The 16,954-nt window shown below is 38.5% G+C and overlaps 2 protein-coding genes across 4 annotated transcripts in view; both read left to right on the top strand.

Annotated features, from left to right (window-relative positions):
- The first annotated feature begins 1,180 nt into the window (after positions 1-1,180).
- Positions 1,181-2,734, top strand: saa (serum amyloid A). Its single transcript, XM_051379394.1, has 4 exons — positions 1,181-1,329; positions 1,413-1,512; positions 1,633-1,771; positions 2,026-2,734. The coding sequence occupies exons 2-4, from the start codon at positions 1,425-1,427 to the stop codon at positions 2,162-2,164; spliced, it is 366 nt and encodes a 121-aa protein (XP_051235354.1). The 5' UTR covers positions 1,181-1,329; positions 1,413-1,424; the 3' UTR covers positions 2,165-2,734.
- A 3,993-nt stretch (positions 2,735-6,727) lies between these two features.
- syt7b (synaptotagmin VIIb) overlaps positions 6,728-16,954 on the top strand; it is a 92,235-nt gene continuing 82,008 nt past the window's right edge. The window contains exon 1 of one of the 3 annotated variants that reach the window (XM_051379381.1): positions 6,728-7,378. In XM_051379381.1, the coding sequence (XP_051235341.1) occupies positions 7,330-7,378 (49 nt within the window). In that variant the 5' untranslated portion in view covers positions 6,728-7,329. The remainder of the gene's footprint in view (positions 7,379-16,954) is intronic. The other 2 variants (XM_051379380.1, XM_051379382.1) reach the window with 2 other exon arrangements.

Raw genomic sequence — 16,954 nt, forward strand, 5'->3', positions numbered from 1 at the left:
ATGCATCTTCCTCCTTTGTGCAGTTAGTTAGGTAACAGTTTGTCAATAGTTGAGACCATATGAATTACTCAAACTATATGCTATGTTATGTGCTCTCTCCTGTGTTTTAAAATAGGTCACTGAGCTTATGAACCTCCTCTTTAACAATGTAATTCATGGCCCTGTACCCTTTGGGGCTGTGATGAAAGCTGTAGCTGTTCCTGGACTCCTGTGCCCAAAATATGACGAAACTCTTGAATTCAAAACAGATGAAAGTGCAAAATATTTGGAACTGCATATAAAAAAACATATCCTGTTTGCCTGGCCAATGTCATGCAATGAGAGAGAGGTGGTTTAAGAAAAAAATGTTCTCAAACTTTTAATCAGTGAGTCAGTTAAAAAAAACAAAACGTTATGTAATCATCATCAGCAGGGATATGACCACAGTGTACCTATTAAGCCCCATTGCTGGAGAGATGATGCACAGACGATTCATTTAAATAACAAGATACATTCTACATTTTTAAAAATTGTTATAATTTTATCACCATGTTTCCAGTTTTCTATTTATTCGTCTTGACTTACAGTTCTTGCCTTATATTTCTTTTATATTTTCTACTTACTATGTTTATTGTTATGCACAAAAAAGCCATGGCAAATTCCTTATTAAACTTCATTTTGATTCAGGTCTACACTTATGCAGCCTATGATCTATAGGATGACTGAATAATTGCACTAGTGACTGTGTGCAGAAAAGGGCCACAAGTTGGAGTCAAACCCATGGCCACTGCAGCAAGGACTCTGCCTTGATAGATGGAGCGCCAGCTATACCAGGTAAGGTACCAGGGTGTCCCTGTTGGAGAGTTTCCTAATAGAAATAATAACACAACATCAACAAAAGTAAAAACTGCAACAGTGGAAACAACAGAAACAACAATAATTACATTTTTGTAGAAATAGACCTCCGGAAGTCACAAATGTGAGCAATAATTCACTGTCACTGTAGACATATAAAAATAACTATTGTTGCACATGCATTTATAAAGGTAATTGTGCAAAGTTATACTCTATGAATACATTTTTTTTTATTACACAGAGCAAAAAATCTCTTCCATCTTTTTTTTTTATGTAAAACTTTCAGTTTCAGTCTGATTTGTGTTACACAACCAGGGAATAACCACAGTGTTTGTCTGGCATTTAAGATGTTCCCTGAAATGAACTGGAATTTCCATGATTCCAAAATCCTCCAGCCAAACCTTCTTCAGAACAGAATATAAATAGAGTCAGACCAGTAGAGTCCTCACAAACAAGACAACTCTACAGCTTATTAGACTTTTCAGGAACTGCAGAGTAAGTTTGAATTCTGTAATTTGGTAAAATATTTGTGTATTTTAACGATAAACTGTATGTAATTATTCTTGTTTTCTTTTTAGACATCTATAACCATGAAGTTGCTTCTAGCAGGAATTGTTCTGATTTTAATTGTGGAAACCCATGCTCAGTGGTACAAGTTTCCTGGCCAAGCTGCTGGAGGTTAGAAGCATGTCCTTTTTAATGTCTCTATAAGAACAATGTGTATAACTGTTATTGACAGGATTATAGGTTTTACATGGCAATGAATTCTGAAACCCTGCATGTTGTCTTTTTGATCAGGAGCTCGTGACATGTGGCGAGCATACCGTGATATGAGAGAAGCCAACTGGAAAAACTCAGACAAATACTTTCATGCCAGAGGAAACCGTGATGCTGCCAAGAGAGGAGCAGGAGGCAGATGGGCAGCTGAGGTTATCAGGTGAGGAGCAAAGAGTCCGAAAGCTCTATTAACTCCATTTGTTTTGCCACTGGTAAAGTACCTCTGGAATAATTTTTACCATTTTTAGTATTTTCCATTTGTATGCCACCAATAGCTCACAGAAGTCATACATTGTTATGTCTATGCAGATAACAACTAAATCTACATAATTTGACTTTGTAAGTAGGTTTTGAAAAGTACTTGTTTTGTCATATGCCTCTGCTCATATTGATTGTCTATTTTCCCCTTTTCAGTAATGGCAGAGAGTGGTTGCAGGAAAGAATGGGTCATGGTGCTGAGGACTCTGCTGCTGATCAGCGGGCAAACCGGCATGGGCGGAATGGAGGAGATCCCAATGATTACAGGCCACGAGGACTTCCTCAAAAATATTAGTATAAAAGCCAACTGCTTACAGTAAAACTAATAAAAGAAATTTCTGGTGTCAGACCTTGTAGACACTAGAAACTCTCTTATAATCATGTTTTACAAATATCGTGCTTTTGCTAATATAGATTTGTCACATATCCACCATGATGTTACAATGTTTATGTTGTTGGGAAACTAAATACAAGTAAACTCATTATAAAGGAGTTTAGCCTGGAGGGGGAGTCACACCTCTTCCTGTGTAAGTGTGTTCAGACAGTTTTGGTGATATATCTGCACAACAATGGGATATACTGAATCAGTGGAGGAGTTTAAAGAGTAGGTACAGGTGACGCATATTTGAGATGTTGTGACTTAAAAAGATAAGAGAAGAACAATGTGTCTTTAGCCAAGAACATGTCATAACAAGATGGGTCAAATAACAACTTGAGTAAAATCATGTGCATCCTTTTGTTGGCTACAGTTATCTCAAAGTCCTGTAAGAACTGAAGAGAAACTGCCTCTCCTCAGTCATATAGTCTATGCAATGCTGATGATGGCTCTAGCTAACAAGCAATAAAGATCAACTGAGAATCTGAATATAGTGTCATCATTGGGTATTTTATAATCTGCTCTAAACAAGAAGTTATTTTTCAGTTTCCATGACAACAGCAACATTATTCAGTGTTTTACACAACATAAAGACTTAAGCTCAGTGTGGAGCCTGCAATTACATGAAGTTACCAAACTCAACCAACCAATAGAAATCATAAAGGTAAAAGTTGTCCCTTCTTAACAGTTGTACATAACAGTGATGATTAAGATGTCAATCAAGCCCAGTCTGTTCACACCAACACAGCTCTAATCAGAGTACTAATCAGGGAAATGAGTGAAAACACCTGTGGGGGCTGAAGCATTGATGTAAAAACTCTGCATCCAAACTCCTTCTCTTTCTCCTTTCAAAAATGCAACCCTCTTCTCATTTAATCACACTTAACGTGGTTTGTTACTGTTGAACACCTAAACTGTCTTGGTTGTGATTATTGTGTTCTCACAACACTTAATATAGCATGTGATTAAATCTGTCAGTTCATATGGCTCAGAGTATGCGTCAAAAAAACACATGCAAATCTGTAGTGTCAAAACAGTCCTTAAACTCTCCCCTCTGGGATTATTTAAGCTTTGGTTATGTTTAAAATCTTTAGTTTAGGTTTCTTTTTGATTTGGTCTGACTTTGATTGGTGCTGTGCTGTACCTCCAAAGCAATAGGTGGCAGTAGTAAGCTAGTGCTGATGGACCTGAATATCACAGGTCCTGGAAAGAAGTGCTGGTGCAGCTGCAGCCAAAAGGAGGAGAATAACTGATTTATTTAAAAACAAGACTCCTTAGAGATTAATGAGCAAATATTTTTTGCAAACCACCTAATTAAACATCACTTAAAAGAAATACCTACAGCATGAAAAACGGACTTGCATGATTGTAATTTTTTGTTTAATCATTATTTATACTCTATTATAAATCATTATTTATAGATTCTAAAATGTTAACCGTTATCATGCTAACAGTACATTGAATATTTAACATTGCATTTTACACAGAAACTGTGGAGACCAAGAAAAGGTGATGTTTCTAACCTTGAGTGACAGGAAAGCAGTACCAGTGGGTAACTAGAATCAGAGCAAATCCTGCTAGCAGCATCGTCATACTTGTCCTTTTAATTTTTTAGAATTTGTAACTCACTGAAGAGTAATGTTTTACTAAATGATAAAACCGTTTATTGATAGTGATGATGCTGCTGCTGTGATTTATTCAGTGCGTTCACTAGAGGGAGCTCTTATATTGCCAGTACTATTGAAACAAAACTGTCATAAAATAAGGGGAAGTTTATTGAAAAAAAAGCTTCTCTTACTTATTAAAGAATAAGTTGCTCAGTGCCTGTTTTTCCTGTATAGAAGGGTCAGTGGTTTGTGTCCATCGGTGCATTTGTTTGTGCATTTTTCATTTAGCAATTCTGACTAAATATGTGCTGGCAGAGCGCACATTAATATCCATTATGACCATTCACTGACCCATTGAAACTGCAGCTTGATTGACAACACTGACCTGTTTGTACTCTCTAAGCCTCTTATCACACCCTCACTGACATTGCTCTTTGTGCAGCTGTGATGTTTGAACCAGTCATTTTCTTTTCATCAGAGAACAATCTCTTGTCTGACATTTTTCACATGATAGTTGAAATACCTCTGCTTTTCCAGGAATTTTCTTTACAGCATAGGTCACATATTGCAGATTTGTTGGTTCATTATTGATCCCACAGCTTCTTCAAGCACAACTCATGTTTGTGACCTGGATCACCTTGAGTACTTAATGTTAAAGATTTTATATTAGAGGATAGATTTTAAACTTTGGTAAGCTTAATATTTACAGACACTACCATACTGTACCACATTAGTATTACAAAGCACAGCTCTACAGTGAAACAGAGAACAGATTTCAGATCATATATCAGACATATCTCAAATACTTACATGAGTACATACATGACAGACTCTATAAAGACTTGCAAAGGTAGGTGCATATTTTTTATACATTAGTCAATGATTCATTGAACACTACACTGAAAGAGTTGCATTTCACTGTACCAGAGTTATTATTTAGCAACAAAAGAAGAAAGGAAATATTTCTTCTACTGGTGTGCTGTTCGTCTTAAATTCACAATCATGCTTATATTTCTTCCTTTCTTCCTGATTCATAAGGAATGTGGACAGAAATAGACCATTTCTCTTTTGGAATACACTGGATGGGATTGCACTGTATTGCCAGATTTCTTTGAAATAACAACAAAAACATTAAATAAGCAACAGCTTGTAATTTTTTTTTTTAAAGAGGAGGCAACTTCATAGATCTCTTTAGCATCTCAAAAAAGGAGGTTCCACACTTTAAAAAACACCTGCTCTGAAAATCTAAGCTTAACAATGATGCTTTCATATCATGTTTCTTTTGTATATCAAGCTTGTGTCATTTAACTTGTGCATATCTGTGGCCTATATACGCTGAAACAATAAGGCTCCCAAGGCTGCTGTGCACTGGCTCAGCTGGGCTGCTTTAATGCTTATTACAATAATGGTGTTGACTGCGATATAATGGCTCTAAAATTACCTGGAATCAGTGAGTGCTCATGAACCTCTCTTTCATAGTTTCAAATAAAACAACATCCCCCACACTGAGCAAATCTTTGTGAAATTATGCGACGTCACTGAAAGCCCCTGGAGGATTAAAGCATGGCTCGAGTTGTGTTGATGAATGTGTTGTTTTGAGTTCAGAGAAGACACTGTGACAGGCTAATAAATATTCATCACAAAGATAGTGTGAGGAAAAGGGAGGGCAAGGAAGAGAGCTGATGCAATGAGAAGTTTGGAACAGGAAACGCTGTTTTTGTCTGATACACAGAAAGAGCTTTTTTTTTTCAGGAATGAATGCACAGTGTATGCAATAGATTAAACATATTCCTCACATATGATAAAGCAGAACCAGCAAGTCTGTATAGAAACACTGTCTGCTTTATAAAGATGCACAAAAATCAAAAGATGTCAACGGTGCTATTAAAAGAGAGGTGTCAGACAGTAATGGGAGTGGTAGAACAAAGGTGTATGTGAGACTCAACATAGCAGAATACTGCACTGTAAATGTGGAAAATTGAACATCCCCCCTCAGGTAAATTAGGGTTTTGTTGTTTAGAGTAAACAGATGCAATAAATAAGAGAAGCACCCTATGAGATAGAGAAAGGTTTTAGTCCTTTTGGGGCCCATTTAGGTATTCACGGGTAGGCACCTTCTTGTCAGTTTCAGATCTCCTGTGATATATATTATATTCATTATCATTATCATATGTTCCTAATTTGTGTTTATTTTTCCACTGGTGTTACATAATGCCATTGTCCATTCACTGCTAGTGAAACACTACATGCATGTAAGTTTACATTAGCCAAATGTTATAAATTACCACTAACTTTGAACATGGTCTATCTTATATATTTTATAACGGATGGGTGCAATGATCTCCCGTATCAGCCTCCGATGACTGCCACTGATTGATGAGTAACACTAGAGACCGCCAGTGAGCCACGTTACACGCGTGGCTCCTGGCGAACGTGAATGGTGAGTAAATGTGCCTTATCGACTGTATAGGCCCATTGGCTGTAATGACAAGATGGTTATAATGGAAACACACAGGCTGCTCATGACACTGACACTAATGAAAAGCTTTATAAAGGCTCAACACGTGAGCGCAAGGCTACAACCTTTGGCAGGTAGTGCGTAAAAAGGTACCCCTATGCGCAGACGTTATCAAATGAATCCCATTGATTATTGATTTCACAGTGACACGAGCGCTGTAAGGATGATTGATGATCTTGACTGATTGTGAAAAAAAACATAAATTCATGTCATTGCTGGCCACATTAACAGCAATGTCTCCATACTTCTGTTTTTACATGCGCTTTTTTCATCTGAGCAGCGACATGCTTCTATACTATACTGTATATGGATGACTAGAATCGGCTGTCTGTCATAATGACCACTATCATCAAATAGGGCAGCTGGGCTTTTTATTTTGTTGTTTGCAAATATGAACGATGGTGGCCTATATACAATACGAATTATGCACGTTAATATCAATTTATTTCTGCTCCAATGTCATCATGAGCTGCTCTTCAATATGTAGTTCCCAAGTGAAACAAAATGTCTCGTGTGTGTTGTGATGCTGAAGACGGGAACCTCTGGTGAAATGTTCAACAGCACTGAGGGCGCACGGATTCCTCGCCTCAGCTGAGTAGACGACCTCCTACCGACTTACTTCACGTCACCCCGCCCGTCTGCCTGCCGTCTCCTCCCTAAAACCTTCGCCGCGACCATCCCTTTGAGCGACTCTGGACTGAGGAAAAGAAAGAGACTGAGAGAGACAGAGGGAGAAAGTGAGAGAGAGACAAAATACACGCAGACTTCCAACATCACCTGCTCCAGCACAACAAGGGGAGGAGGACGCACAAGTGCAGGCGCGTCCATGCGTGCCAGTCGAACAAGACAATAAGCGGGCAAAGGACCAAAGATCCAAAATTGGAATAAGAGTTTATCCTGAGAACTCTTTGGAAAAGAGCACAGCTTTGCTACAAGAACAAAACAGCCTAAATGAGTACATGGTAAGAAGAGTCATGCATCTCAACAGAGAAGAAGATAGCAGCAAAGGTGAGCAAAAGATTTCAGCGGCCATCGGTGGATAATTTTTATCCAGACTCTCTGTATAGTTCAAAGCTCTCGCGTTGGTTGCCAGATGCCCTTGAGTGTGTCATGTTGATGTCAAGTAATGATGCTGGGGGTCATTCCAGCAAGCTGATGGTAACTGCTGGGATGTTTCTGTTATTGCCTGTCTGCCTTTTCACCAAAAACCCTCGCACGGCAGCGAGAGGGGATGATACACCCAAGGTGGCAATGTGGTGTGTACTGTCTGTGAGACGGCCACTTGGGCACTTGTTGTGCTCGATGTGGTCGTTTTTTCCGCACGAGGTGACCTGAGCATACACGCACAAGGTCATCCATCCTCGGTCATATTGATGAGCAGCCCGTGTTTGTGTTGCTACGAGGTGCGTGTGTTTGTGTTGTCTGTAATTGAGTCGCCACGGATGTGTGTCCTCCGTTGTGGTCGGAGGGGAGAATTAGAGAGCAGACGGTGTGTAATGACACGAACCTCCCATCAGGATAAGTAATGATGATGCCCCTGCCAGAGCAATACAGGGTATTTTTACTCTATCTTTGAACTGAGGTCGAGGTCACTGACTAACACCTGATGCTGAAGGAGATTTGCCTTTGAATGTCTGTCGACGTGACGCAGCCCCTGTCTTAATATGCATTGTTAAATAAACACCAGTAGGACTTGTCTTGTGTCCACCACACCCACATGGAGTAAGTTAAGCATCCTTTTATTGACTGACCTACAGTGTGCACAGTATGACCATCACCTGCACAGTTTAACCTGCAGACCTACAGTAGCTGCATGCAATCTTCAAAAACTCTCCAACTGTATATTCAAATGTAAAATAAGTGAGACACCAGCACTACAGATCTGGCCACAATTCCAGTTTTAGTAGTTGAGAACACGATACCACACTTAGGAATCTCTCTGTAAACTTAATTATTTTCTCACATCTAACCAGCATGCTGATGATGATGTGATATTGCTGGCAAGGGAATACAACATTTCATATTTTGCAGTGCAGCTGTCAAGCTTTATGGGCGGCTAATATCTTTGTTTTTACCAGCTGTAAAGCATGCTGTTTAGTGAGGAGTTCCCCATGTGGAGAGCGGTGCCCTGCACAGTGGCACACTGCATCGTCCCTCATCCAAAATGTCTTACGACCTCATTGCCAGATATGGTTTCACCAGGGACAAAAGATGAGTCACCATCTGCAACTAGAAGTGATTTCATGATTACATGACAGGTGTGTGTTTGTGTGTCGGTCAGGTAGAGAAAAACAGACAGACAGAAACAGAGAGAGAGAGAGAAAAAGAGACAAAGTGAGTGTCTGGTGAGTGTCTATGTATCTGAGAAGGAGAAGGAATGTGTAAGAGGGAGGGTGTGCAAGTCAAAAAGCAGTGGTGAAAAGGTGAAATATAACAGCCATACAGAAGCACAGGAATTTGTATTTTGAAAATACTGCAGTAAAAGTTTACTATAAATGCTGCTGAAGCAACTTTGATGATTTCTACCAATAAAAACCTAATAAATAACATCAGTGAAACAGTGTGGCGATAACAATATACAGACTTTAATACTATTATATGACATTTATCATGATTGAGTTAAATAAGCCAACTTTATTACTTTATTCATCTCCAGCAGGTTACAAAATAGAGCAAAAACATACCTTACATACCAACACCTATATATTACATATATATATGTAATATATATAAGACTAGCTAATGCAGTAAATAATTAAAATGCATAATATTAAAAAAACATTACCATTCTGTGATAAACCTTACTTGCAAGTAGATTTATTTCATCAGGTAAATATCTTCCATCAAACAATCAGACTTAATGATGAAACACAAAACAGCAATGGTAACAAACTGTGAGCGAAGAAAAAGCAAGCTTACTGTTTTCAACCATCTTTAAACTGTAAATTTGTAACTCTGACAAACAGCTATTGCAACAGTGTAACTTACTGTATGTGACATATTGAAAGTGCTTGAAGTTTTTTAACATTCTGTTTCACCACTTAAAACTTCAGCAGAAACAGATGGTGTTTTAAGCTTATAGGCTGTGTCAAAATGAATCAGAGCGATAGCTCAGATTCATTACCAAAAAGTTTATAGCCCAGCCTCCAGCTTTAATTGTCATGTTGCATTACCCTGGATATTCTAGACAACGCAGAAATACATTTAACACTTTTTCCTGCAGAGAAAATCTATTTCAAGATTAATTTTAGAAAAGCATAAAGTAATTTATGTTAAAAGCAAAAGTGAGTGTTTATCCTGGAGCATTAAAATGTGAATTTGCAGATCCAGAAAGCGTAAACCCATCTCAGCAATCATTAGCTCTCGAGTTGTGATCTGAACTAAACAGGAGGATGTCAATCAAATGTGATACCTCAGCATTCCTGAGGATACTCAGATTAGTGAGTTTGGGTGCATTTCAGCTGGTGAGTGAAGTCATTATTTTTTACCCCCTGTTGGCTAAAAAAATACAAATGAGCTGTAGCTTCAACTCCCTCACAACTAAACTGTGAAGTGATAAATTGAGAATAAAAAGCGATCAATATGCCTGAGCAGCTCCTAGTTGGATGTGATTAGTTATCAGGTGCTTTGAAACCACGTTTTCCTTAGTGCCCAAAGTTCATGCAGCAGGATGAATTTACTGCTCTGTATAGTGTATATTGGGTGGCACATGGTGCTGTATACTACACGGTGTGGAACTCACTGTGATTTTTTATGTAAAGTAACATGATACCAGGGATCACCGTGTCATTAAAAACTGAGTTGCCCCTGACAGAATTTTATAAATACAATGACAAAGAAACTGTTTCTGACGTGGATTGGAGTTGCAGGAGATGCAGGTTAGTTTAATTGTAGATTCTAAATTGCCTGCAGTTGTGAATGTGAGTACATTATTGTCTGTTAAAATGTTATACTGCTTCTTGCCCTGTTTCTTTTACTATTATTTATTTGTTCTTATTTAGCTATTAAACTGTAATATTATTAAAACTATAAAGATTTTAGGCTTTAATGTCATTAGGACACAATATCTGAAGCTCTTCTTGTAATTCTATATAATAGAAGTGTCAGTACTAAACACTTTAACATCCCAGATGACCGGTTTGTCACACCCCTCGACGCCTCATACAGAAACACAATGCACCCTTTAGCGTCTGTATGAGATACCTTTTTAACTGGTTAACGTTGTGAAATGGTCACAGTTTCTTTAGGTTTAAAGAAAACAAAACTACTTGGTTAGGTTTAGGAAAACATCATGATTTGGATTAAAATAGGTTTGTCATGTGACAGCCGTTACTGCAGCAAGACACGTACGTAACATTAACCCTAACCCTAACCCGAAACATAAAACTTTAAATGACTTCTGGTCTCACATAGGACACAAAGCCTGGTCTCCTGCGTTAACCCATCATTCCACCCACCCCAACCACTTCCTTACATGGCTTGCTCTTTACACTACACCACCTGACACGGATGGGTTATATTGGAGCTACATGACAGCCCACTGCATCTCAGACACTAAAGGGTAACCTGTGCGTCTGTGTGGAGATGCCAAGGGGTCTGACAAAATGTTGGTAATTGATGTAGACTACAACAGATTTACTTTCAGGGTTAAAAATCAAATACGTGTTGTGTTGATGTCAGTGAATGAGTCTTTGGTTTCTGATTAGCTCATTTTCACAAATATTGACCAGACTGTCCTAGTCTATGCAGAAAGAAAATAACACATACCCTGCAATCTACAAGACCTTATTATGTATTTCTTTAGAAGAGCACAGTCAATTGTACCTTGAGGAGATTTTGTGATGAATGAGAGGAATTAATGCATTGTGGAGCAATAAACAGATACATTTTGTAGTATAGGTTTTGTTGAGGTCTTTTTGCAGTGTTACTGCAATCTCTCCAGAACAGCCCAGGTGTAAATGTCAGGTGTCAAGTAGGCCTCAATGCAAGGTGCAAAAGAAAATCATTATTAATCCAGCACGTCAACAGTAAGAGATAATTGCGTAATATTAGTAGCATTCAGATTGTGAGGAAAACGTTTAATTAATGTTATGGTTCAAAACTAATGGGCTGGAATCTTATTAGTGGTTTGAGACAAGCAGCGAGAGAGAAGAGAGAGACAGAGCAGTAATTAATAGAATCTGAAACAAAGGTATTTACATTCCCAGTTTAACTCTGAACCACACTGTTGGGAAGACACTTCGATTTACAGACTAAAGGGACAAGGTGGTGGGGCCATGAAAGGGGAAATATTGGTCTGGTCTACTTAGCTGTGCACATATTTACAACCAAGGAGGAGTATGATAGAGGATCACATCAAAATGATAGCTGAATAGAAAAGTCAGACAGGAGGGGGCCAATAAAAAGACACAATGTGTCACAGAGAGGGACAGAGATGGGTTTGTGTGTGGTGAGCAGGGCTAGACAAATAAATTCTTCAGCGTTTCAGAAAACTGTCACATCGATTTCTCTCATGGTGTACAATATGAAATGAAAGAATGATAAAAAAAGACTTTTTCTCTGATGAATGCTTCACACCGAAACACGTTAGCTGATTTGGCAGTTCATTATTTGTAAATAAAATCCTCAATATGATCATGATCTGAGGTGTCTCTTTTTATCCCTATTGTTGTGCCTTCTTATTTTTCTAAATTAGGAATGTGTCACAAAGCTACTATTTATTTCTGTATTTATGTTAACAGTATCTGTGTTGACTGGCTTATACTGGAAGCTGTTAAATGTTGTCTAGATTGCTTAATTTTCTGTGTTTAATTGTTTTCATCACCCATTTATATGCACATACATGTCTCACGTGGACATGTCTCATACATGCATGAGTTTCACTGGCAATAAAAATGTACAATATAACATAATAAAAAAGGGAAGCCAGTTTGACAATCAGTTGCATTGTAGTGTACCTAAAGGAACAGAAAGTGAGCTCTAGTTAGGTTATGAAAAGTAATCTTCCTAAATGACTTAGCCCAAAGAAAGAAAGGAAAGGCTGTGTTTTTACTGACACAAATACGGACAGCTTGTTTTAGGCCATGCATCATTCTCTTAAAGGGTAACTTAGGTATTTTTCAAACTGCACCATATTTTCGTTTGTCTTTCAAAACAAATACTTTTTAAATTGGTCCTGTATTGTAACACTTAATTCAAACTTGCCGCAAACAAAATAAAACTCACAAAAATCTTGGTTAGGGTTTGTGAGTGTTCAAACACTCACAAACTCTGGTTTCATCCTTTATCTTATATCTTTTATTCAGTTTTATGTTGCTTCCCTTTCCCCTTGAAAGCTGGGTTGTAACAATGGACAAACTATGCATTGTCAATGAAGAAGGAAAGCTACTGACAACTACTAAAAAGCTCCTTTTTTCCTCTTTTTTGTCTGTTTTGTGAGCGCTGTTGAGATGGTCCCTCACTTCAGCTCGTCCATTTTTGCTTACTGTCAAGCGGTGGGGAGAAGTATTACTGCAAGAATTTGGATGCCATTCATATCTGTTCAGAACGCATTATCTGTTCATATCTCAATCATGTTTTTGTATTTGTTTTCATCCCTAACCTAAACCCTAAACAAGGAAAGATGTAGTGTATGTGTATATTTGTGTGTATTTATTTAATTATATTTGGTGTATGGTAAGACACGCCTGTGCTCTTACATAACTCTATCACAGCAGCATGTTCATGCTAAAGACAGCACCATAATTGTTCTCTGCATTTGCCTTGCTTCTGCCTCTCTCGCTTGAACCTGTTTGCCATCATGTCTGGGTTTTACTTTGTGCTCACAATTATTGATAAGTAGCTGAGCACAAGCAAAACAGACGGCCGGGGATGAAGAACAAGATTTTGGAATCTGGATGAGGTTGCATCAAGAAAGTAGCCTACCACTGTACCAGCAGTGTGGGTTGAAAATGTTACTGGCAGATATAGGGGGCTGTTGGAAAAAGACAGAAATAGATAATTGGAGATAGAGGCAGAGAGGAAGAGAGGGAGGCAGTCTAGTTTTTGAGAGAATATCTATGTTATGCCTCCCAGTAGTGAGTACTTTTGAAGAGGGAGCAAAAAAGAGAGAGAGACATACACTATGCCTTTTAATCAGTGAACTCATTGAAGCAACACTGGTCTCCAGATACTGTACATAGAGACAGTAAAGAGGAAAAAGACAGACAAAGGAAAGAAAGAGAAGCTGGATCTGCCTTTTTTTGATACTGATTTATGTTTTTGGATTTGGAGAAAGGTTCTCTACACACTCTTGTTTGGTAAAATGCTGACAACACTAACAGTACATTTAGGTATGTTTACAAAGAGTTTCTTTAACAAAAAATAATCTGTTCCAATCTGATGTCTCAATAAGACTCACAGGGTGAGACAGAAGGTTGTCTCTGCATAGAATTAACATACATGACAGATTTATGTGAGCATTGACTCAAGCGTGTAATGCAAACACGATGCAATGCAAAGAGAGTGTTTAATCTTCACATGCACAGACCTTATTTTTGTCTTCATTGTAAGACATCAATCAAAACACACTAAGATACTGTTCATTTGTTTGCTAGCTTTATGGTCATTTTTATTACTCCTGAATTTGGAGAAGGCAGTTCCCTCTGTGCTCCATGCCTCCTTGCAGTGTGTAGACCACATGTGCCACTTATTTTCACCTGTCAGCCATGAGGTTGTAATGCATGCAGAGGTTATTATTATCACATCCAGATTCCAACCCACCTCAGTGTCCCAACCAAACAGTAGTAGTCACTTGTACTGTCACAAAGATGCTTTTTACCATTTTCAACAATTCAGCACCTCACGATTTACTTCCATTGGCGACATTCAATGCTAGTACGGGAAGTAGAGTGCCCTTTATGTAGCAAGGTTCAAAGTAAGGATGTGGATGTTAGAGTGGTGGATGGACGTCTGACTGTCATGCAGGAGTTCACTTTTTATTTTCATAACTGTAACCACCTGTTTTGAAAGTAATACAGGTTCCTATAGAATACATTTGTAGAAGGATTGTAAAGACGTGACAGCGAACACTGCCAGTTAACTGTTGGAGTACTACAGGCACCAGAGCTTCAGACACCCTTCATGCTTTTCTAACAGCCGAATGATCAGCAAGGCTTCTTGGATCAGGCTTGGATCAGGGCACGCTTCTTACAGGCATTTAATGTTGATCTCTAAGCTACCGATGGGATAAAAGCGGCTCTGTGCAACAACAAACTTGATGTGGTGATTATTTTGATAGATACAGTAGGCTACAGTACGTGAGACAGGATAGACAGATTTTTGAACTTATGACTCAACCCACAGTGGCCTTCAGTGACTCTGAAAGGCTCTCAGGAGGAGCAAGGCAGAGGGTTATTTGTGGTTTGTACTCCTGCCCAGAATGGAGGCTTAAGAGACAGTGCTCCCACTGTCGCATCAAAAGTAAGAGTGCAACTTGGCTCTCCCTATATTATTGAACAAGACACAAAAATTAATTGTTTAAGTGGAGGATTGATGGCTGGATGGATGGCTGTCTGTAATGAGAGATGGATGGAGGGATGACAAAGAATAGGAAATAAGAATAGGAAATAATCCAGATACAAGACGTGTGCACCCCACCTAGACTGAGAGAGGCGAACAGGATATTATAAGAACAGATATCAGCAGTCTAGCCAGGAACAGATGGTGAGACAGAGCTACGCACAGACAGGCTCTTCCTGCCAATACAGGACTGACAGAGAATAGTGTCAGCACGTACATGCACAGACATACAAACACAGTCTTGGACTAAAGGTCTTGATGAGGGAGCGTCAATGATCTCAAAAGCTGCATTGCTGTCACTGTCACACCCCCAACCCCTCATTTCCTCTCTCTTCCTTTGTCCCGGGTTCTCTCCTTTTCAATTCTCTGTTACTGTACCAACCCTGATCTTCTTCCACTAACTCTCTCCAACCATCCTTCAGTTTTGCTTTCTTGTATCACTTTGAAATGTTATGGTAATGCATTTGAATACTAATAAACACAGTGATGCCTGACTGATACACTGCACTTTAGTTTGGTCCAGTTTTGGATTCCTGTTCCCGGCAAAAACATTTATGTTTGACTGGTAAATTATTCATTACAGGTAGTAGGGAGGCAATATAATTAAATAAGCTAATGCAAAGAGGCTCTCAGGGACTATTAAATGTAGCACAAATGTTTAGTTCATAGTTAATTAAGTTTATACTTTGTCTGATGCACATCAGACATCCTAACCCAAGCATCACCAAGGGGTAGAGCAGGCGCCGGCTCGTGTCCCGGTAGCATGTGGTACCCAGGGAGTCCTGGGGGCCTGTCATACTGAGGAGGTGTGGACCGTGTAGGCAGACCTGGTTTGTATACTTGCTGCAGTCCACCTTGATGGACACACTCTCACTGCACTGCTGCCTCTGGCTCTCTCCCAACAAATTCACTTTTCTTGCAAACTTTCACTCATTGTGTACTGAAGAGATTGAAGTATTGGCTTTTAAAATGTATACTTTCAGGCGAGGTGCACAATAAATGATTGACAAGTATTCTCCACAAATGAAATGTCAACATCAACCTTTTCTACACCTGACTGGATAAATGTACCCCTCACTGGGCCGCTGAAGGGGCAGCTGTTCTGGGTACAATGTCAAATTATTGTCTTAAATTATTCACCAGAATCAGTTTCTGTTAAATCTGGGGTGAGATACAGGTCATGTAGTTGCAGAAACATGCTTGATTAGCTGCAGAATGAGATTATTTAGAGTCAGACTGAGTCACGTCATCACCTAAACCACTCCCCATAATTTGCTGTGTGTTCTGGCCTCTAGCTACAGGGGTCAATACTATCTCAGACAATGTTTTGTCTGACTAATAATATAATTATACAATATATTTGTGAAGCATAAGGCTGCTAATAGCAATTAATTCAGTTGTTACCAAATTTTTTTCTTTAGGAACCTATTTTCATTCACTGAGTTAACTGACAACTCCAGACCAAGTAACATATTTTTTAGATATTTAATATTATATTCATATTATATTCATATATATTATAGTACAGAACAACTGATACACTGCACATTGTAGGGTGTTGGGATAATTTGGGCCACTTTTTGTACCGTTTGGACCATTTCCACCAATGAAAGGTTGGTTGGCCCCTCCTCTCATTTGAGTCAAAACCAAATGTCATTTGAGTTTATTACAGCTAAGTTAATATTCCAATTATTATTCTTTCATAGCTCTGTAATTAAACACTTTCCATCTGTTTATGAGTGTGTAAGATAACATGTAAAATGTCTTTATTTTATGACTCCTATTATTTATTAATATAATGAGTTTGCCTAATTAAACTGATATAACAGATGAACAGAAGTGATAGGACCAATTATTTTTCTTTTTTGATTGGGCTACTTTTTGTCAGTCCAATCTGGCAGCATTATCTTTTGACTAGTAAACTATTATGGTCTCAGCTACATTATGTGTTTAGTGCTAATTAGTGTTAGCATGCTAACACACGAAAATAAGTACATGGTTAATAGTATATCTTCTTAATTAATG

This window comes from Dicentrarchus labrax, unplaced genomic scaffold (genome assembly GCF_905237075.1).
Source record: "Dicentrarchus labrax unplaced genomic scaffold, dlabrax2021, whole genome shotgun sequence".
NCBI lineage: Eukaryota > Metazoa > Chordata > Actinopteri > Moronidae > Dicentrarchus > Dicentrarchus labrax.